This window comes from Muscardinus avellanarius (assembly GCF_963383645.1).
Source record: "Muscardinus avellanarius genome assembly, chromosome: 17".
NCBI lineage: Eukaryota > Metazoa > Chordata > Mammalia > Rodentia > Gliridae > Muscardinus > Muscardinus avellanarius.
Window position 1 is genome coordinate 38,593,378 of NC_137803.1, and position 21,887 is coordinate 38,615,264.

General features: G+C 53.9%; 1 protein-coding gene across 50 annotated transcripts in view; it reads left to right on the forward strand.

Annotated features, from left to right (window-relative positions):
- The window catches only part of CELF4 (CUGBP Elav-like family member 4), a gene marked incomplete at both ends in the record, with an annotated part of 282,956 nt that overhangs the window by 254,575 nt on the left and 6,494 nt on the right, over nt 1-21,887 (forward strand). For 7 of the 50 annotated variants that reach the window (XM_080714363.1, XM_080714317.1, XM_080714324.1 and 4 more), the window contains 8 exons: nt 230-373; nt 1,901-2,048; nt 3,687-3,836; nt 7,931-7,996; nt 9,360-9,443; nt 14,507-14,590; nt 19,195-19,273; nt 19,611-19,782. In XM_080714363.1, the coding sequence (XP_080570489.1) occupies nt 230-373; nt 1,901-2,048; nt 3,687-3,836; nt 7,931-7,996; nt 9,360-9,443; nt 14,507-14,590; nt 19,195-19,273; nt 19,611-19,782 (927 nt within the window). Of the gene's footprint in view, nt 1-229; nt 374-1,900; nt 2,049-3,686; nt 3,837-7,930; nt 7,997-9,359; nt 9,444-14,506; nt 14,655-19,194; nt 19,274-19,560; nt 19,783-21,887 lie in introns of those variants that run through there. The other 43 variants (XM_080714364.1, XM_080714320.1, XM_080714325.1 and 40 more) reach the window with 15 other exon arrangements.

Here is a 21,887-nt window from a genome sequence, read left to right on the forward strand (position 1 = left end):
CCGCGAACCTAAACTCCACCCCACCCCCACTCCCTGGAAAGCGGTACCCCATCCCTGCTGCCAGACAAGACGATGAGGCCCAGAGATATGTTAAGGAGTAGTCCCGATGTCACCCAGATAAAGAATGCCACCTCACTCCCCCGATCCCCGAAGGCAGGTGGGCGCGGGCCGGGCTGTGGACTGCTGGGCCAGCATGGGGCAGGTGGGTCTCACATGCCACCCGCTGCAGGGAGCTTCGTCCAGTCTGGTGGTCAAGTTCGCCGACACCGACAAGGAGCGCACGATGCGGCGAATGCAGCAGATGGCCGGCCAGATGGGCATGTTCAACCCCATGGCCATCCCCTTCGGAGCCTACGGAGCCTACGCTCAGGCAGTAAGTGGGGGCACAGACGGGGGCGGATCTGGAGCTCACTCCCCCTGGCCCCAGAGAGCAGGGATCCCTAACGGAAAATACCACTCTGCCCTAAGGAGTGAGGGAGACCAAGCTTAAACCCAGGATGTAACCTTGCGAGGGGTTAAGAGGAGACTGGTCCAGTTGGCGAGGTTGCTAGAAGGGGAGGAACTAGATAGAAGGCAGATTACCCTCAGCCCCCACCCCAATGCTGAGTCCTAGGAAGCAGGGATGGGGGAAGTTGGGCATTTGGTTCTCTCTGCCCTGCCCCCACTCGTGGACAGGCGTCCTCAGGCCTTCTGGTCACTCCTGGCAAGGGTCATGCGAAGTGACCCAAGCCCTGCACACCACACTTCGCCTGCAGCTCCCAGGCCTCTGGCCCACCAACTTCTATTTTCCACACTAGGCCCACTCTGGCAGCATCTCCCCAAGCTGCCTCCAGACTCAGAACCACAGCCCCCCTCCATGGTGGCACTGAGGTCCTGCGTTTTGGTTGCAAACATGCAGGCTGATACCATTTCCTCAGCGCTGTCCAGCTTTGGCAACTTCCAACAGCCTCTCCTGTCCCCATTCACCTTTGTGACAACATTGAAGGTGTTGGGGGCATCTTTTCATGATTCACCCATTTCTCCTGCCCAAGAAACTTCAAATTAAAACTCTTTGAGGTAGAAACCTATGTTGTTAAATCCACAGAGGCTCATCCAGCGTGTCTCTAGTACTTTGCATGTCAGAACCCAAAATGACAGGCCTCACTCATGAAACCAATTCCTTTCCCACCCACACCCTCCTCGATTACCTTGAGTCCCACAGAACCTAATATTACTTTTTTCTTTTTTTTGGTAGTAGGGATGGGACCCAGGTGCATTCTACCTCCAAGCTACACCCCTAGCCCTATTTTTTATTCTTTATTTTGAAACAGGGTCTCACTGAGCTGCAGAGGGCCTAAGTAGCTGAGGCTATCTGTAAACCGTGATCCTCCTTCCTGTCTCAGCCTCCCGGATGCTGGGATTACAAGCATGCGCCACCACGCCCAGCTCTACTATTACTTTTAAATGCTGTCTTCTCAGCCAGGTGTGGTGATACAGACTTGTAATCTCAGTACTTGGAGGCTGAGATAGGAGGGTCGCAGGTTTGTGACCAACCTCAGCTATGTAGTGAGACCCTGTTTCAAAATAAAGAATAAAAGTAGGGTTGAGGGTGTAGCTAGGAGGTAGAATGCCCCTGGGCTCAGTCCCCAGTACTGAATAAACAAACAAACAAACAAACAAATAAATAAATAAATAAATAAATAAATGCAGTCCTCTCCCAGGGAGGTGGCCCCTAATATCCAATGAGGACTAAGACAGGACGGGGAAACAGCAAGCAGGGCTGTCTGGAGGTGGTGCCAGGAGACTGCCAGGCTCCCTGGGGCTCAAGTCCTGGGAAGCTGGTTTCTAGGAGCCGAGCCCCCTGGCGGGGAGGGATGCCCTCTGGAAGCGCGTGATATTTTTTCCACTCCCTCTGCCCCAGCTGATGCAGCAGCAAGCGGCCCTTATGGCGTCAGTTGCGCAGGGTGGCTACCTGAACCCCATGGCTGCCTTCGCTGCTGCCCAAATGCAACAGATGGCGGCTCTCAACATGAATGGCCTGGCGGCCGCACCCATGACCCCAACCTCAGGTAAGCCAGCAGGTACCAACACGGGGCTGGGCCACATGGGGCTTCATTTCAGCTATCAATAGGCAAGAGCACATGGCTTCTGGGCCCAAGAAGGTCTTTTGGAAGTTTGTCTCAAAATGTTTTGATCCAAAGAATGAGGATCCAAGGGAAGATGGGACTTGGGCCCCATGGTAGGATTTCAGGGTGGGAAGAATTCTCTCAAGTTGTTTGTCTATGAATTGCTAGGAAATAACTCATCTTGCTCTCTATTAACAATCAACATCTGGAAAGAAATTGACATGAAGTCCTCTCCCTTCAAGGTCTGAGGGAGAAGAGCCCTGCCACTTTATAGCTTTGTTAAGTTGCTGGCCCTGGCTCAGGCACAGAAGGAACCTTTTTCCATTCCCCTTTATACCAACCTAGATTTATTGACCTTTTACAAGATAACCACAGAACCAACTAGAGAGAACCACATGAGTCATCAAAGGACAGGGATACCCAGCTCACCAATGTTTTTGATTAACTTTCAGGTATTGTCCAGTTCGATGATTCTTAACACTTAGTTTTGCCCCATCCCTAGGACATCTAACAATGTCCAGAGACATTTTTGTTTGTCAACTGGGAGAGAAAAATGTTACTATAATCTAATGGGTGGAGGCCAGGGATGTTGCTATAATCCTACAATGCACAGGACAGCTCCTCACAACAAGAACACACCTGGCCCCAATGACTGTCCTGTCAAAGTTGAGAAACCCTCGTCTAGTCTTAAGGATTGGTTCAACACCTTAGGCTCTCATTTACCTTGGCTTTCTGCACTCAGACCAGAGAAGTAAACTTCCTGACATCTAGGGGCTATTTCTTTCCCAGCTGAAATCTAGCAAAGACTGTAGAGTCTCTGGACTAAAGTTGAACACTATCCCATCTCTGAGGTCCTCAACCTCAGAGACAGTCATGAGATGGACCTTGCTTTTTCTATGAAGAGAAAGGACATTAACAGCCTCTGGGCCTCAGTACATTCTCCATGTCATGCATATCTTGGATTCCATCCATCTGGAATGGGGAGGACACAGGGTATTGTCATATGGCCCAACTTTATCCTTGACCATGACCATTGCTTCAACTTTAGGGAGCCTAGGTGTCTACTTTTGTATGAAATAAAGTCAAGACTGGACCCTGCAATGATCTCTCAGTGCAAGGAACCAGAATTACAACCTGTACACCCAAGCAGAGAATCTTCTTAGGGAGGAAGATTATCCCCTCAATGGCTATTGATAACCAGCCAATCCTGGCTTAACTGGAGGGAGCAAGAGCAACTGAAAAGAAAATGGAGGAGGACAAAGTGTGGTTAAAGTCAAGGGCACTGGGAATAGTCTTTTGCTCTAGGTTCAAAGACAAGCCTTGGTGGTCAGAGAAGTCTTCATGGGGTAGGTGGGATTTAGACTCTTCCTTGAATGAAAGACACAAATGGGATGGATTAAGCTACTCTATACAGGAAGATAAACTCAGTCATGGCTCATAGATAAGACTGAACGTGCAAGAGGTTTAACTCTATCCCCAGGCTCTGGGAGCCAGCAAAGTGGAGTTCCATGAGTTGGCCTTCCTCACCTTCATTTTGCTTGCCTCTCCTCTTTCCTAATACCTCTGTATTCTTGGAACCAGGTGGCAGCACCCCTCCGGGCATCACTGCACCAGCCGTGCCTAGCATCCCGTCTCCCATTGGGGTGAACGGCTTCACCGGGCTCCCCCCACAGGCCAATGGGCAACCCGCGGCAGAAGCTGTGTTTGCCAATGGCATCCACCCCTACCCAGGTAAGCACATCTGGTAGGCCTTCCTTCCCGATGCAGCACACTTTTCATCTGTTCTGTTTTTGCTCCTGCTGTTATAACAAGGAATATGTGGCTCCTGCCTTCTGCTCATTTCCTAGTGGAACCCTAAATGTAATCAGGGAGAGAACCTGAAGTGGTAGGAGCAAGGGGACCAAAATCCTACTTTTGGGGAGGTGTGTGCTGGATCAGTGAGACACCCATTCCTAAAACTCCCTTAGGAAAGAAAAGACACAATGCAATTATATAGCCAGGAAGAGAGGCTAGTAAATGCAAATTAACTGAGTGTGAATTTGAAACATAAGAATTAAAAGGATAGTTGGGCATGGTGGAGCATGTCTGTGCTCCCAGTGACTTAGGAGACTGATACAGGAGGATCCCAAGTTCTAGGCCAGCCTCAGAAACTTACCAAGACACTGACTCAAAATGAAAAAGCTGGGGATATAAGTTGGAAGAGTTCCTCTAGGTTCAATTCTCAGTACAGCAATTAATATATTAATACATATATACACACTATATGGAGATATATATTATATGGATATATATATATATACATACATACATACATACGAGAGAATAATATATATGGGTAGAAAATCAGTGTTGAGTAGGAAAAGACTTGTTGGGGAAGAAAATGGAGGCATATGGATGAGCAGTGTAGCTAATACACACCAGTCAAATCCCTTGGTCCACCACAAACCCTGGTCAGCACCTGAGACAGCAGTTCAGGACCTCAGACAGTTCCTGGACCTGCAGTTCATGAAGTGTGGTGCATAGGGAGATCCAGGAAATCTGATTAGCACGGCTTCTCTAAACTCAGCAGTTCTCCTGTGGTGAGAGTGTGCAGTTGGCCAGAAGCATCTCCTCTTTCTTGTATAGAGGATGGACTGATATTGGAGTGGGGGATGTGGTCCAAAATCCCAGACCATCAAGAGACAATGTAATAAAGATGTGAGGGTGCTGTCCCCTCTCCTGGAGGGCAGAAGGTGAGGTTACAGAGTCCTCACGAGTATTTTTAAGTTTCTGTTCTGTGCTGTATGAAAGGTGGGTCCCAGAAGGAGCGTAGGACATGGGCCTATCTGCTCCACCATGCCCAACTATCCTCAATTCTTATGTTTCAAAATCACATTCAGTTGAGAACACAGCATCCATCTATGGAATGATGAGACAATAGGCAGAACAAAGTTTGATCAAAGTGAATGCTCTCAGACTGAAGATGCTAAGGGATTCAGATGAGGGGAGAGTTCTGTAGATGACAAAACCCCAAAGAGCCTCCTTGAAGAGGAGGCTGAGATGAAACTTTCAACATATGGGCAGGAATTGGAGAGGTACGGATGAATACCCCCTTTCCTCCACAGTATACCCCTGTGGGGGGCTCTTCTGGATGCCTACAGACAGGAGAGGCCTGCCATGTAGGGGCAGGGCTGGTGAGGAGGTTGGCCCAGTAGGACCGAGGAGGCAACCTGAGGCAGGCACGCAGGAGGGACAGAATCATGCTCCTCACCCTGGATGCCCATCAAAATTCACTGTAGGGTGTGATAAAACCACAGAAATCTAGAGATTGATCTCACTGTCTGGAATGCAGCTCAGACATGTGGAGAATGTAAAAGTTTCACCAGCAGCAGAGTGCAAGGTCACTGTGCTAGAGGGAAGTAGAGGAGAATTTCCTGACCTTAACCTTGCAGTTGCCCTTGATTCCATGCCAGTGTTTGCCCTGCATGGACCCTTCATCACACAAAGAAGTGGCCAGGAAGATCTAGAGAGTGATGTGGTAGAGCCCAGAGTAGTTGGAGTACTGTTTAAAGGTGGGAAAGGAGGGGCTTGGCAACTGGAGGTGAAAGTGACCCCACCGATCTCAGGCTCATGGGCTGGGAGATGCCGCCCCCAGCACATCTGGATGGCTTCATTCCTCAGTGCTCCCTGCCTCCAAGCCCATCTGGATCTCGGGATTTGACAAACCTGTTCCTTGCCCACCCCCACTGGCATCTGTGAGCCATTTTCCTCATGGAATTTGGAAATGTTTCTTCCCCCCATTTGTAACAATCTGCCACTTCCCATAAACAGTTTCCTGCCAGAGCAAGAGGGAGGGATGGGAGGAAGGAAAGAAGAAAAGTAGTGCATTAAAAAATTAATTTACCATCTTTAAATGCGGAGTTTGGAGCCACTGTAATGAATGAGATCCTTCAAAACGCTCACTGTTTGGCAGTTACTAATGAGGTCGTTAAGCAGAGCAGTAGAAAGGGGTCTCGTGAATGCTTTTCTCCTCTTCCAGCCCCAGGTAGCTCCTCTGTTCTCCCCTTTTGTTCACTGAGAATGTGTTGGAAGCCCACAGTGTGACCTTTTTTGCCACATACCACCTTAAAGTGTGTGTGTGTGGTGGCTTTTGCAAACATTAAAGACTGTTCGTTGATTTTTAGTTAAACTAGTTGCTGAGCACTGTGCTGGGGAGCTGCCATGTAAGTTGTGCAGGTTGTATGTTACACAAGGGCACCAAACTCTGTGCCCTGAGGAGGGGACACCTTTTCTAATTTGCATAAAGGGACCGCATGGGTGAGCAGTTGGGAAGACCAAGAGGACAAGCAAGATGTGGCTGCCACTCCAGAGAGCGCCAAGGCTGGCAGAGGAGACAGGCAGAGGGAGCAGGAGGCAGGAGGACATCACTCTGCCAAGCACGTCACAGCTGGGAGCTATTGGCTCTGGTCTCCACTGTGAGGAAGATGCAGGGACAGACTGTTGGGCTGGAACGGCCCCAGGCAGGAGAGAGCCTATATCATGACCCTTCTTCAGTTTCTCCTGCTGAGCAAAGTCCTGGTCAACCAGCTCTTCCACTGTGCCCTGGTTCCTAGGGATATGGAGCCTGTCATCCTGCTGTCTCTAGGGACATCTGCCCCAGGCTTTTCTCTGGGCTCCACTGAGGTCTAGGTGCTGTTTTTAAATAGAATGTTCCTGAAAGACTTAGGAGATGTGAGTTCAGGAGTTTGGGAGTTTTGTCCAGTGTAATGACCCCAAAGCCTCACAGCCAGTAGCCCTGGCTGGCCTGAGTCAATAGGCAGATGTGGCTAGGTGATTTCTTCCTGACATCCTGTGTCATCTAGTTTACCTCAGACATGCTGGACATGCTGGGGCTAGGGCCAGTTCCTCCCTGTGTCTGTCCCCACCACAGTCATCACTGGCCCAGGTCACCGAAGGCTGTGCCCACCACTGGACCATGCTACAGGCTTTTGATGACCGCTCCTAAGAGACAGTTGAGGCCACAGAGGTGAATGAGGCCCTCCTCCCAGATCGGCTTCTCTGAATTTGTTGCCAGAACTTCAAAGATCCCAGAGCCACAGGCCAGAAGGCAGGGGAAGGTTCTTGTCTTCTGGCTCTGTGGGTTCTATAGCAGCACCTTTCCTGGCCTGTCAGGCAGACCTCACCCATGTGGCCAACCCCTGCTGCCTGTGAGAGTCTCCAGCAAGGCAGGGCGCAGAGGACCTCCGTGCTTTCTGCAAATTCCCTAGGAACAGAGGAGTGGCCCCTCTGTCTAAGCACCAAGAGGTGGCCCAGGAGGACACAGTGGCAGTGTGAGGCCTCCTCCTGTGGCTGTTCTTTTACTGAGACAGGGTCTTCCAGGCTGTTCCTTCATTTACTGCCTTGACTTCTGCTGAGGGCCACTTCCTTCTGGGCAGCTTTCAGTGCACACCCCCTGTCCTGGGCAGGGTCTCCCATGTCTCCACCAAGGCCCTCGTGGTTGAGCCCTCCTCTGTCATCTCTTCCCCAGCTGCCACACTCTTCAGCATGAACTCCTATCTCCACCATCTCAAGCCAGCTACATCCGGCACTCCCCCCCCCCAAGCAGGGGCGTCTCTCTACTGTGCTAAGGGTCCTGGGCATGGAAGGGTGACCACCAATAGGACCCAGCACTCAAGAGTCCCAGTTTCTGGTACACTGCCCCAGGCAAGCCTACAGTGGCTGGGAAGGGCAGTGTGGCCATAACATCATGGGAAGGGCAGTGTGGCCATAACATCATCCGCTGGGCATGGTAGGGCAGGAGCAGTTTGAGTGGCACCACTGACCTCTGCCCCCTTGGCTTCCTGCAGCACAGAGCCCCACGGCCGCGGACCCCCTGCAGCAGGCCTACGCTGGAGTGCAGCAGTATGCAGGTCGTTAGTATCCGCGCGTCCCCTCGGCTCTTCCCTGGCTATGTTCATCTCTCCGTGCCATGGCACCAGTGTCCCTTCCCACCCCACACCTGGGCTCTGCACAGCATGGGGAGAGGGAGCAGCAGGGGCCTTGGCGGGAGGAGGGAGGGAGGGCTGTGCTGGCAGAGACACCCTCACCCCGCCTGGGCTGCCTTTCTCCTCAGGTTCCCTAGCACTCAGTGCAGAGTTTTCCCAACATGGGGTGGTGGGTGGGCAGAAGGCCAAGCGAGCTGGTGAGTCATGCTGAAGCCTCACCCCTGCCGTGTAAGCACTGGTCTTTGAGGCCCCTTTCCCCTTCCCTTGGTATTGACTGTGCCAGTTTGCCAGGAGCACCAAGCTTCGCACTAGCACTGTGGGCCAAGGCAGACCTGGGCTGCTGTCACCAGGCACAGTCCATGGTCACGAGACCTGGAAGCACAGGTTCTCATGTTAGGGAGAAGGAGGGACTCTGAAGGAGAAGCACTTTCTCCCTCCTCCTCCCACCCAAGCAGGTATGACAGTTTGCAAGGAGAAGAGGCAGCCCAAGTGAGTGTGGTTTGATGAGAAGGGACAGCCTGGGGCCAGCAGATGGCCTGGGTCACTGAGCCCAGCCAAGCTGTTGGGCCAGCTTCTTCCTTTCTCTCATAGTTGGGCTGGGTGACATGCCTTAAACTTCCCTCTGTTTGATCTGGTCAGGGTCCCTCTTCTCCCCTGTGTCTCTGGGGAGCAGGAGGCTGCCTGGCAAGGTGGGAGCTCAGGGGAAACTGTCTCGCTCATCTGAATCCCCTAACCCAGGCCTCCTGGCTCAGACCTTGAGCCCTATAGCTCTGAGAACCACACCAGATGAGAGAGAGCCCCCCATACTATCCATCTCTGACTCTTTAGAACTGAATGCAGAAAATATCAAGTTTGTCAAATTCAGCCCTCTGCCTTGGGGCCTGGCCCTGATGGGCTTCCCAGAAGCCAGTCCATGCCCTGGGCGGCTCCCTATGTCCCGTACAGGTGCCATCTGAGTATAAGTGAGGTAGTGTGGCCACGGCGATCTGCTATTCCAGATTTGGGATGATTTGCCTGACCCCCAAACATGCACGTGCATGTGCACGCATACACACACACACACACACACACACACACACACACACACACACTCTAATCTTCACCTGGTCCCTTCTCCTTCACTAATACTGAAAATAAAAGCTGCTTCCTCTGAAGTAGCCAAGTTGCTGCATACGTTGTGGCCAGTTGGCCTGTGCTATCTGACTCTAAATTCTCTTTCTTCCTGCCCTTCGTCCGTCCTGTCTGTCTGCATCCTGTGGTCGTCTCTCGCCTCTTCTCTTTGGCCCTCCAGCAGCCGCCTATCCTGCTGCCTACGGTCAGATAAGCCAGGCTTTTCCTCAGCCACCGCCAATGATTCCCCAGCAGCAGAGAGAAGGTGAGTCTCGGCCCCTCCCCTGTTCTCTTCCCTAGAGGCTGCTCACCTGGGCCTCTGCCTCACCTGAGCCTCCAGCAAGGGCCTTGGTTGGAAAGGCAGCCTCGGCTATGGGTGTGGAGGTGGGTGGGGGGGAGACACAAGGTTGGGAGATGGGTGCTCTCCTAGCCGAGCACGGAAGTGTGCATCTTGTGGGCAGCCATACAAACCAAGCGGTGGCTGGGGCCAGGGGCAGAGGACTGGACAAAATGCCCCCAGGGCCAAGGGTCATGAACATGGCACCTTGTCCATCCCCCTCCATCACCTGCTACTGACACAGCTCACAAACTGATATCTTGGTCTTTTAAGAAAAAAATCCTTGAGAATGGCAAGCCCTTGAACCAGCCCTTGAGCAGAACCAAGCTGAGGTTGGTGCCTGCATGCCCTTGCTCAGGCAATCTGCAGCTTTATGGAGGACATAGTGGCCTGGCCTTGGGTCTGCACTGGAGGTCCCAGCACTGTGTTCCCAGGAGCTGACAGTGTAGCTAGGAGGGGAGACTTCAGTGGTGTGGCCACCTTTGCAGCACCAGCCCTGATAGCTGTGCGTGCTGAGCAGGGCAGCCAGGCCCTCAGAGAGTGGCCTAAGATCTCCTCCACCCCGGATATGCAGGATCCAGCCAGTGGTGAGGCCAGGGAGAACTAAGTGCTCAGGACTGGGGCAGGGGCAAGGAAAGACTAATTCATCCTGGACAAGAGATCACATGTGCCCTTGGGGCGAACGGGAGAGAGGCGAGGCTCCCAGGTATGTCCTTGGCAGGACAAGGCAGAGGAGCTAGAGGGCCTCAGTGTACAGGGACCTTGAAAGCTGCATCAGAGGCCCTGGTATAAACCCCCTGGAGGGGTTTCTGCCCACTGACAGCTGAATTTGAGGGGCAGAAACATTAATGAAGTCCTGTCTTCTCTTCCCCCTGGAAGGGTCACCTGGCAGCAAGGCCACTAAATTTGCCCCAGCAGCCCACGTGGCAGGGATTTCTAAATGGCCAACTCCTAGCCCTGCAGCAGACTGTCCTAGATCCATGGGATGTAGGATACTCAGAAAGGGCCTTGGGTATCTGCTGGTCCAAACCCCTTTGATGAGACAGGCCTCCAACAGGCCCTGGAGCCTGAACACTCCAGAGCCTGAGCTTTGAAGCAGTCACCCTGGGTTAGGGTTAGGGTAGCTCTGCCACCTTCCTCATGTGACCCTGGACAAATTACTCACCCCCTCAGCCAGGGTCCTCATCGAGAGAGTGAGGGCAGTGATGACCACTCCCTAGAGAGTTGTGAGGGTCAAACTTGCTCAAAGTCTGCCCTCTAAACTCTATGCAGCAAGTATCTGCCCATGGCCCTTCCTCCACCAACCTGTCACCCCCTTCCCCGGGCATGAAGCTTGCCAGCTCGTTATTCAGGAGCTGCTGAGATCTGTGTCATCAGACCTCCCCGTGCCTGGGAGAGCCAGATAATTAGCCAGGGGTACCCCTGGGGCCCTGCCCATACCTGTTCTCACTCCCTGCTGCAGCTGAGCTACATCTGGGCCCTCCCTGTGAAGGGGGCAGGGTGGGCCATTGCTTTGCCTCTCCAGAGGATTCCTTCCTGCTGTAGCCCTTGGGACTACCCTGCTGCTGCCCTCTCTCAGCCTAAGTCCTCATCAGTCAGGAAGCACAGCAGGTGATCCAGGAGCCCCAGAGGTGCCAGTCCAGGCCTAGAGCAGAGGCTGGCCACTTGTCATCCTGCTGGCCTCTAACTCTAGGGCTCTCTGTGTCGCTCCGACCTGTGTGTTCATGAGTCTCTCAACCTTGTTGCGCATGCACACACACGTACACACACACACACACACACACACACACACACACACACCCCACAGGGGGTCACCTGCAGGTCAGTGCTACCCTGACCCAACATACATGGCTGCCTTCACTGCTGGCCTTAGTCTCAGGCCCTCATCTGCCTCCTGCTCCTCATCCGACCTCCCATTCTGTGCCATGAATGCATCTATGTCTGAGCTCTTCATGCCTTCTCCACTACTAAGGAGCTCCAGGCACAACCCCCTTACCCTGCTCCTAGATCAGGCCTGGTAGGCTGGTCCTAATTTCAGCCTCTCCTTGGGGCACGGGACCTCCCATATTTGTCCCCCTCTCTCCCCAGCCACAATGCACAGGCTGAGTCACCTCAGGAGAGAGGGGACAGGGAGGGGTAGGACATGATCCCAGATACCAACGGAACCATGCTGCACACACAGGAAAGATCGTGACACTGGGAGGGGTTGCTGGGGAGGCCAGTCACCTTGGCTGGAGGAGGTCTCCAGCACACAGAGCTAGGGAGGAAGGTGTTGCAGGCAGGGGACCAACAGGAGCAAAGGACGCAGCCCAGCATGAGGTGAGCCTGGGCTGGGGAGGCAGGCAGGAAGGTAGGGTGGTGCTCGACCAAGCCAGGTCCCAGGGTATTGTCTGAGGCCTGGGACAGAAAGAGGGCTGTATTCCTCCAGACCCACCACCAGCTGTCCTCTGCATCACAGCCACCTCCTCTTTGGAATGCTGCACGCTGGTGGCTATGGAGGACTCTCCCGCCAGCTCCTTGTCTTTGAGCTCAACCTGAAAACCCACAGAGTCCCAAATCTCTGCAAGGCCCCCTCTCTACAGATGGAGCAGGGCCATCCTCAGGCGGCGGTGGCCTTGGCCCTGCAGGGGCTGTGTGCTGTCAGGGCTGCTCACTCCCCGTCTCTGTAGCTCTGCCACCATTTCTCTGACTTGGACCAGACTGGTCTCTAATGTTCTGCCAAGCCTGCCATGTGGATGTTGTATAATGTGTAAGTGAAGAAATAAAGAGAGAACTTGGAGCATACACTCACTGTGGGGCAGCGGAAGCTGCTGTCCCTCGGGGCTCAGCTGTACCATGCAGATGGACTGCACGTGTAGCCCTGTCTCTGCAGGCTCCTTGTCTCTTTAAGGGGATCTGATGCCCTCAAGAAGAAGCTTGCAGAACTTGAACTTGGAGTGAGGGACTCAAGTCCAAGGCAGGTGTCACCATGGGGAGGGGCTATCAGGGCAGCTGGGAAGAGCAAGAACAAGAACAGAGGGGAGGCGTGTATCAGGCCTGAGCGAGGCCCAGGCAGGAAGACACAAGGCTGATCCCTGCCCCTCGGGAGTGCCTGCTCTGATAGTAGAAAACCCCCAGATATGGAGAAAGGACCCTAACCCATGGAGTGTGGACAGGAGAGGGAGAGGCAGTGAAGAGGGTGTGGTGGGAGAGCCTGAGGGTGGGGTCCTGGCAGAGGGGTTGCTTAGGTTGGACCTCAAAAGGTAGTTCGTGCCCCAATCAAGGAGTGCATTCCCATGGTAGGCACCAGGGAGTACAACACAGTGGGAGGGGACAGGGCGAGAGGAGGCCAGGGAGCACTTCTGTGCTTAGCTCTGAATGTGCATACACTGGCAGAGTGCCTGGGGTGGGTACATGGGGACCAGGGATGTAGAAATCAGCTAGGTGGTTGTGGTAGGCAGAGAAGTCCTTTCCAGAGGCTGTGGGCCTGAGGGGTGAGAGACAGAGACAGACAGACAGACAGACAGACAGACACACACACACACACACACACACACACACACACACACACACGGGGTTGGGGGTGGTGGCCAGAGACAGGAGCGAAAGAAGAGAAAGAACAGGGAGAATCCCGAGAGAGCTCTTTGCCCTAGAACTGGGTGGTCTGGCAGCCTCACTGGACCCAGAGAACCAGGACAGTGGGTTCTGACCATGAAAGCCACATAGTGGGCCTCATCGGTGCCTTATGTTTGTTTTTAAGCTCATTCTTAGGTTCCGACCAGCCTCTGATCAGAACCCTGGCTCTTACACAGCTCTATGTGCAACTTTTCCTTCCCATCAGCCAGAGGTTGGGTACCCTCCCTGAATAACCACAAGTCACTCCAAAGGGTGAAATGACATGTAGCACATGCTATTTACGATGGCAGGAAACAGACCACACATCTTAGAAAGATGTCCATTTCAGATACTTAAAATAGAGCATTCTGACCATTTAAAAATGTAACTAATAAACTGGAAATTTCAAAATTCAAAGCCCTCAAATTCAAAGATTCAGGGAATCTGGAGAGTTGTAATTTATAACCAACAGAGAAGAGTACATGAGTGCACATCATGGACACCACAGCCCGTGCTCACATCCTGGTTCTACACTCTTTCCCCAGACTATGTATCTTTTGTCAGGTGACTTAACCTCTCTGGGCCTCAGTTTCCTCATCTGTGAAGTGGTGATGATAGTAGTTAAGTCATGGGGTTGCTGTAAGGATGGAGTGAATTAACAGCTTCAAACATAGTTCATGCTGTAGAAGTGTCAGGGCTGTTCCTGTTGGAAGGAGATGAAGGCCCTCTCCTGGGACGAGCCTCCAGGGTGCCCTGGGTAATCATGGAGCCTTGGCAGGTAGCCTTTCCTGGGCCACCCACTGGAAGGGGCAGGATATTTGGCTTTCTTCCTTCTAGACCAGGAGTGAGTGTGAGATATGGGGCAGGGCTGTCGGGCTCCATGGGTTCAGGTCAGGGAGTTGCACTCCAGGGCAGTCTGAGATGGGCCTGAGAAGCCAAGAGTGAAGTGTCTCCCAGCGGGGCTGCGGCTGCCCTGGGCCACTCCCTCTGCCCTCCCAGAGCAGGTGTGCAGGAGGGAGGCCCCCGAGCTCCGCCCTGTCCTCTCAGCACCGTGTTTCCACGGACCCAGCTCACCAGGCTTTGGCATGTCCATCTCACCCTCTCATCATCCCCACCCTGAATTGCCAGGTCCCTGCTACCAATCCATTTTGCAGAAAAGGCGGCTGAGGCACCGAGAGGTTCAGAGACTTGCCCAAGGGCAGAGCGGAGGCCAGAGCTCAGACTTGGGGCTCAGCAAACCCTACTCTCGGGGGATCCCTTGGATCTTGAATGAAATCCCCCTCCTAACCTTGCCCCACCCTCCCCGCTGTGCTGCCTAACTCGCTCACCTCTCCTCTGTCTCTCTCTTCCCCCACCCTGCCATCCCTCCTCCCCGCCCACCCGCTCCCTCACCGCAGGGCCCGAGGGCTGTAACCTGTTCATCTACCATCTGCCCCAGGAGTTTGGGGACGCTGAGCTGATGCAGATGTTCCTCCCTTTCGGTAATGTCATCTCCTCGAAAGTGTTTGTGGATCGGGCGACTAACCAAAGTAAATGCTTTGGTGGGTAAAGATAACAAACCAATTAGCTTCACCTAGGACAGGGGCTGCTTGAACCAGTACCGGTGCCCACTGCCTCTCACCTGCTCCTCCGCATCGCCCCCAGGCGCTCCTGGGCCCAGCCGCCATCGCTCAGCCCTCTTCTCTCTTCTACTGTCCTTTTGCTTCTCAGCTTTCCCTGCCTACCCCCACTTGGCTCCCACCTCCCACATCCTGGCTCAAGAAATAAGTTTCCGCTCCCAGCCCAAAGGCCCAGTTCTAACCCCCTGAGAAAGGAAGGACCACTTTAGGCAGGGCTGGGAGGGGCAATGAGCAGAGCCCAGGACATCTACTCTCCCAGCAGCCCCTCTCTCCTCATGGTCAGAGTGGCCAGCCTGAGCCCGGGGTCAAGGCCCAGTGATTTCCAGGGGCATTCAGCCCAAGAGGCCCTACCCCATTTGCCCCTTCGCTGCTCTCTCCATCTCTCCGTCCTGCTGGCCCTCTCCATCCACCTGATCCTCACTCCCCTCCTACCATGCACTGAACCCTCCTCTCCGCTACCCCGACCCCTCCCAGGCCACCAGAGCTGGTAATTGTTGAGGAGCCCAGAGGAGACTGGTCCCTTCCCTCAGGAAGCTGAAGCTCTGAGCCCAGATGGAAATCACACTCAATCACAATGAGCTCTGTGAGGCATCAGGCAAGGAAGCAGCCAGGAAGGCAGAGGAAAGACGGGGCAGAGGCACAGGGCTGGTATGGGAAGAAGGAGGTGCCAGGCAGCCCCAAGGAGGCCCACAAGGGACAGTCCATGTTGGGGAAGGCGCTGGCCATTCTAATGAGGAGGCTTCACTTGGTGTGGTTGGCCGAGAAAGATGGCGCAAGAACAGAGATACAGCTTTGAGGAAGTTTACCCAGTGGCAGGATAATGGTAATAGAGGGAATTTTGGGGAACATCCAGGAGTCTGAGAAAAAAACAGGATACCCAGTTATATCTGAATTTCACATAATCAACAGGAACTTTTTTTAGTATGTGTACCAAATATTACATGTGATATGCCTCATGTAATACTGGAGATGTGCTTACACTAAAAAAGTATTCGTTGCCAGTTGAAAATTCCATTTAACTGGGCTCTCTCTGTTTTTATTTGCTAGATCAAACATCTCTATCTAGGAAGTTCCAGACCTCCTCCTGGAAGCCTCCCTCAGCCCCCATGCTACTCCCCTCTGCTCCTCTTTGGTCCTTCTTCCTGTCCCTCCTCCACATCCCTCAGCCCATCTAGGGCCAGATCCGCTCATGAGTCCTTGAAGGCTGAGAGAGCACAGTCCCCAAGAGCTGCACATGGAACCAGAGCCGAGTCTGCCAGTAATTCTGGGTTGAGCCCAGATTCTGGGGCTTTGAGGAAAGAGTGGGGGCCTGTGTTGGCCACAGAACGCAGGTCACAGCTTGGGATGGTAGAGGGAAGAAAGCACATCTTGAGAAGCATCAGGAAGCACATGCTAGGGGTTTCCTTTAGAGACTGGCTTCCTAAAACTAAGAGCTCGAGGATTCAGAGTGTGTTCCCCACTGTGCCCTCCCTCCCGGCAGCCACCACAGGAAAGCTGTGGTTCTTAATGGCATAGAGCTGCCCCAGCAGCTGGTTTCTCTTTAGATATGGAAAAAGAAAGTAAAAGAGCATCCCTGCATTGTCTGACCAGTATTTCTCCTTATGAATTGCATTGATATATATAAAACCAACAAACTGCAAACCATTTACACTTGCTCTTTAAGTCTTAAATGTTCCATTAAACCAGAAGAAAAGGGCCAGGAGTCCAGGAAGTGCCAGGCTCAGCCAACTTAATCTCCTGCCACATCCTGTCGGCCACTTCAGGCCTGTCTCTGCCAGTGCAGTCTGTTTTCAAAGGCTTTTCTTCAGAGTCTGCCCTAAGCACTACCTACTTAAGCCATTAGCTCACTTAAGTTCCCCAGGACCAAGACTGCTTTAATAGAAACCATCCTCTGTGTGCCTCTGCTCTGCCTCTCTCTTCTCTCCTCAGACTTTTTTTTTTTTTTTTTTTTTGGTGGTACTGGGGGTGGAACCCAGAGGCTTTCTACCTCCGCGCTAAACTCCCAGACCTATTTTATACTTTATTTGGAAACAGGGTCTCACTAAGTTGCTGAGAGCCTCACTAAGTACCTGAGGCTGGCTTCGAACCTGTGTGATCCTCCTGTTTCAGCCTCCCAAGTGCGGGGATTACAGGCGTGCGCCACCACGCCCGGCTCTCCTCAGACTTTAATCTCAATGTCCCCTGGACTTAAGAAGGACAGGCTCCGGCCACAGCAGTCCAGCCAGCTGCTTCCTCTTAAGCCACTTGGCTTCTAGCTCCAGCAGCAGTGCATTCTGCACCCACCTGTCCTGTGAGACTGAGCTCAGCACTCCCTCATGGGCAGTTCGTTGAATAGTCTGAGCCTGTGTGCTCATTGATGAAACAGGGACATCAGCAGTCTCCCTCAGGGATGCTATGAGTGAGGTTCCATTAGATGCCTATGGCAGGGCCTGGCCAGAGAAGACCTTCTGGAAGTGCTATAGCCCTTTTCTTCTCAAAGGCAGTGCTATTTTTGCAGGAAACATGGTCCTGTATTAAAGTGGACTCCTCAAAGGCTGCAGTCACTCTTGATAAGCATCAGCATAAATTTATAAAGCAGAATCTTCCCAAGGCCTTCAGGAGAATATGTGAAGCACAGACAGTCCCTACACTGGAAGGAGGGCGGGGGAGGGTTAGGGAGGGCCGGGGAGGCTTCCCACAGTGTCTGGGAGGCAGGAACTTCTTGAGAGGGCATGAAAATAGGGTAAGGGGGGAAAGGAGAGGATCCTGGGAACGGAGAACATGGGAGATAGTGCCCAGAGCCCTATCCACTGGAGGTGTCCAGTCTGCAGGCAGACTCCCTACTCTGTTAGCTAGTTAACACAACCAAGAAAGGAAGAAAAGCTCCTTTGAACTCGGAATCCTTTGGCTCTAAGAGACCTCTGTACTCTCCCAGGAAGCTCCGCTTCTTGCCTCCTCCAGAGCCTCCCCTGTACTCTCCCCACCTAGTGACCAGCTCTCCCTTCATACTTGCCGTAAACAGTCCCGCCAGCTGCTGTTATCTTTCTTCTTTCTCCTCTCTGCTTTGCTCATTTTCTTTCCCTCAAGAAGAGCCACCAAGCCCAGGTGTCCAGGTAGGCTTAGCACCAGTGGGGCCAGAGTATGCAGAGCAGCATGTCACTCACAGTCAGGCTACCTGTCCTGGCAGGGACAGAGGCTCTGGTTTGACCATCCTCCTTAGTATGGGGGAAGCAGTGTAATCATGTCTGAAAACTGCTCTGGTCTGTGAAGCACATGATTTAGTCATCAGATGTACAGGCCCGTGGGGCGGGGGGTACAGGTCAGTGAGGGGAGGCTGGGCAGGGAGGGGATGAGAAGAGTGGGTGGAAGGATAACTGGAAGCTAATCGCCAACTGTGGATAATCTTAAATCTTTCCTATTTACTTTGGTATATAAATGTATACAGATGTTGGTTTAGTTAATCTAAGCCTGGCTGTGTCCAGCATTCACGTGTGTGTACTCAGGTACATGTGTGCAAGTGAAATGCGAGCACACACCCTCCTCCCCCAATTTTAATGGTGCATGGCTGCATGAGCAAATTGACTCCATAAAGGAGACAGATGAAAAAAGACCAATGAAGGGAGCCTCTGGGTTGGGGGGTAAAAAGGGAGCAAGAGCCACCGAGCCACCAGGTGGCAGTAGTGAGGAAGGCGTGACTTTCTTGAAGAGATGTTGCAGGCTGGCCCAAGGTACCACAATTAACCAAGCAAAAAGCTTCTGTTCACTTTTGGGGACAAGCATCCCAACTAAGGTACACCCTGAGGAGGGCCCGGACTCATTTCATTAGGCTGAGGTCCATATATTTTGCAGAATGTATGTCCATTTTTTAGGAGAGAGGCCTCTGAAGCTGAATGAATTCAAGAAAATAGTAGACGAAACAAACCTATAAAGGTTTATTTACTGGAGAATTGGGGGCAGTGTTTTGTTTTTTTATCCGACCAAAGGGGGCGTGGCTTTAAACCTACCTGACCACAGAAGCCCCTTTCTCAAGGCCCAGGTAGGGGAAGCTGACTTACAGCTTCCCGTCTGCGATAATGTGCGAAGTCCCCAGAAGGGTTCCAAACTCACTTTGGGAACACTACCCATCACCATCTGCGCACGTGGGTCGGAGTAAAGCACTCCGGAGTTTCGGGGACGTAGAGGGCCAATCTCACGCACGCTGTTTTACCAACAGCGTTCACGTCTGCCGCTGTGGTTGGTAGAGAACCCAGGACGGCTTCGGGGACACCTCAGGGGTGCGCGCTCAGTCCAGGGGAAGAGCGCCTGCGCCGGGGCGTGGCTGTCCACACCGCAGCCCTGGGGCCAGGCGGCGGGTTCCTGCGAGTGGGCTGAGCTACCCGCGTCGGCCGGGCCGGGAGCGGGGGCCTCGGGGGGCGGCCGAAGCGGCGGCGGCGGAGCTTTCTCGAGGTGCCTCCCTCCCGCCCCCTCGCACTCCTCTCTCTCCCCAGGCCGGCACCCCGTGCCCTCCCGCTGCCAGGCCCCCTCCTGTCAGGGAGGACAGTGTCCAATAAACTCCTCCACCCGCAGGTGTGTCCGCCCTCTCCCAGCGAAGGAGAGGGCCGAGGTGGCGGGGCCGGCCGGGGTGGGGGGCGGGCGCCGCTCGGGCCGCCAGGCAGCGGGCGCCGCCGGGGCCGAGTGTGCGCGCGCAGGTCGGCGAGGCCGCGGCTCCCAGCGCCCAGCCGGGAGGGGCCCACGCACGCGGGCGGAGGGGGGCGGGCACGCGGCCCCGCCGGGGCGGGGCGGGGCCTGTCCGGGGGCGGGGCCTCGCCTCGCCCCGCCCCCGGCCTCTCCCCACCCCTCCCTGCCGGGAGCAGCCGCGGCGGCCCCGTGGAAACCCAGGCCCTCGTCCCTCGTGTCTCGCCAGGCTTCGTGAGCTTCGACAACCCGGCCAGCGCGCAGACCGCCATCCAGGCCATGAACGGCTTCCAGATCGGCATGAAGAGGCTCAAGGTGCAGCTGAAGCGGCCCAAAGACGCCAATCGCCCGTACTGAGCGCCGGCGGGAGCGTCCCCCGGGGGAGACCAGGACTCGCACAGGTACCCGGGGACGGCCAGGGCGTGGGGACGGGAGGCTGGGGAAGGACACCGGACGGACCCGCCGCCCTCTCGGGCCTCCGTGGGCCCCACCCTCACTTGAGCTTTGGACCCGATGCGCTGGCTCAGCCAGCTCCGTGCCCAGCCCACGGGACAGGAGCAGAACGGCGGCCATCCCAAGAGGGGCAGGAGTGAGGGAACTTCCTGAGAAGGCGAGGCAAGCCCTGGGCCTGTGTCTACTACGGGCTTACCCTGGTAGCCCTGTTTCCAGAGACCCTGGGGCGGGGGTGGCAAACTCAGTCCCTGAAGAGAGCTGGAGCCACAGGTTGGGCCCTGTCTTAGACTCCCTGGCTCTCCCAGGTTGTTACAGAGGGCTGGCAGCTTTTAGACATCTCTCACCGCTCTGGCTGCCCATGGGTGCCAGAGGGTGTTGGAGAGAACCCTTACCAAGAAACAAAGCAGAATAGAACAGAAGCTGGGGAGGCGTGATGGGACAGCCCTGGGATCCCTACCCTGCCAGTTACTTGGGTCATGATGAGTGGGTAGTCCTCACTTAATCTGGGCCCTGCCTAGCAGCTGGAGGCAGTGGGGCTCCAGTGTGCAGGCCCAGGGGTGAGGCAGGGGCAGTGTGGCCAAGACAGCAGGAGAAGCAGGGGCGAAGGAGTGCGGGAGGGAGAGAGAGGTGGGAGGTTGGCATGGGGGTGAGAGAGGGAGGGAGGGAAGGAGGCTGCTCCTAGGGGTCTCTAGGCCACTGTATGCACTTTAGTCTCTTCTGAAATGGAGGCAGCATTGGATAGTTCAGTAGGAGAGTAAGTTGGTTAACTTGCATTTTGGGGGATCACTCTGGTGGCTGTATTGATATTAGGTTGTAGGGGCTGAAGCACTGATTTCAGCTGCACTGATTTCAGCTCCAGGCAACAGCAGTAAGAGTGTAGTAAAGGAGTCCAGGTCTAGACACGCTTTGAAGACAGAGCCAAGGTTGCCGTTCTTAATGAACTAGAAGGGGAGCGAGGGGAAGAGGAACTACGGATGGCCCCCAGGCTTTTGGCCTGAGTGACTGAAGAGCAGAGGGGTCAGGAGAAAGATTGGGGCTGTAAGAGTTAGACACTCAAGTGAAGGTCCAGAGCCTGCAGTTTGCGGAGTCTCCTGTTTCCCAGTATCCCCTCCAATTCCACTCCCACTCTGCTAGGGCACAGACACCAGCAAAATGCCCTTCCTCCGCTCACCCACAGAGCAGAGGCCTTCTCTCTCTCTCTGTGGATGCCTGCACTGCCACTTTGCAAGCCTGGAAGAGCAAAACTGGACTCTAGCTTTCTATTTCCAGCCTTGTGCATTTCTGGCCTGTGCACAGATACAAGTACACATGCTGGCTCGGCGTTCGGGTGCCTTCTTGTGACAGGCAGAGGGCTCAGTGCTGAGCATGCAAAATGAGCGGGTCCCATCATGGGGCTTCCAGCTCTGTGCACACACAGGTACCAGGAGGCAGCCAGGAGATGGGTGTACTTCTGTAGGAGGAGAAGGGCAGTTCAGTGCACACAGTATCAAATACTCTTCCATAATTAAGTATAGCCATTAGATGTGAACTGGGCTGAGGCACTTCCCTATTCTGGGCTTCCAGCTCCTCATTAATGAAATGAAGGAGTTGGAGTTGCTCAGAGGACTTGGGGTGGGGATGGGCATGTAATAGGATTATGCCCTAAGAATCCAAGGGACCACTGTGTCTTTTTTTCATTTTTGTACTGAAGATTGAACCAGGGGCATTCTACCTGAGCTGTGATCCTAGTCCTATTTTATTTATTTATTTATTTATTTATTTATTTATTTATTTTTGTGGTACTGGGGTTCCTGGAAGCCCTTCTACCTCCGGGCTACACTCCCAGACCTATCTTTATATTTTTATTTGGAAACAGGGTCTCTTAAGCCAGCGCGGCTGGCTTCAAACCAGCGCGATCCTCCTGTCTCTGCTTCCCAAGCGTGGGGATTACAAGCGTGCGCCACCACGCCCGGCAGTCCTATTTTATTTTGAAACAGGGTCTTGCAAAGTTGCTGAGACTGGCCTCAAAACTGCAACCTTCCTGTCTCAGCCTCCCAACAACTGGGACTACAGG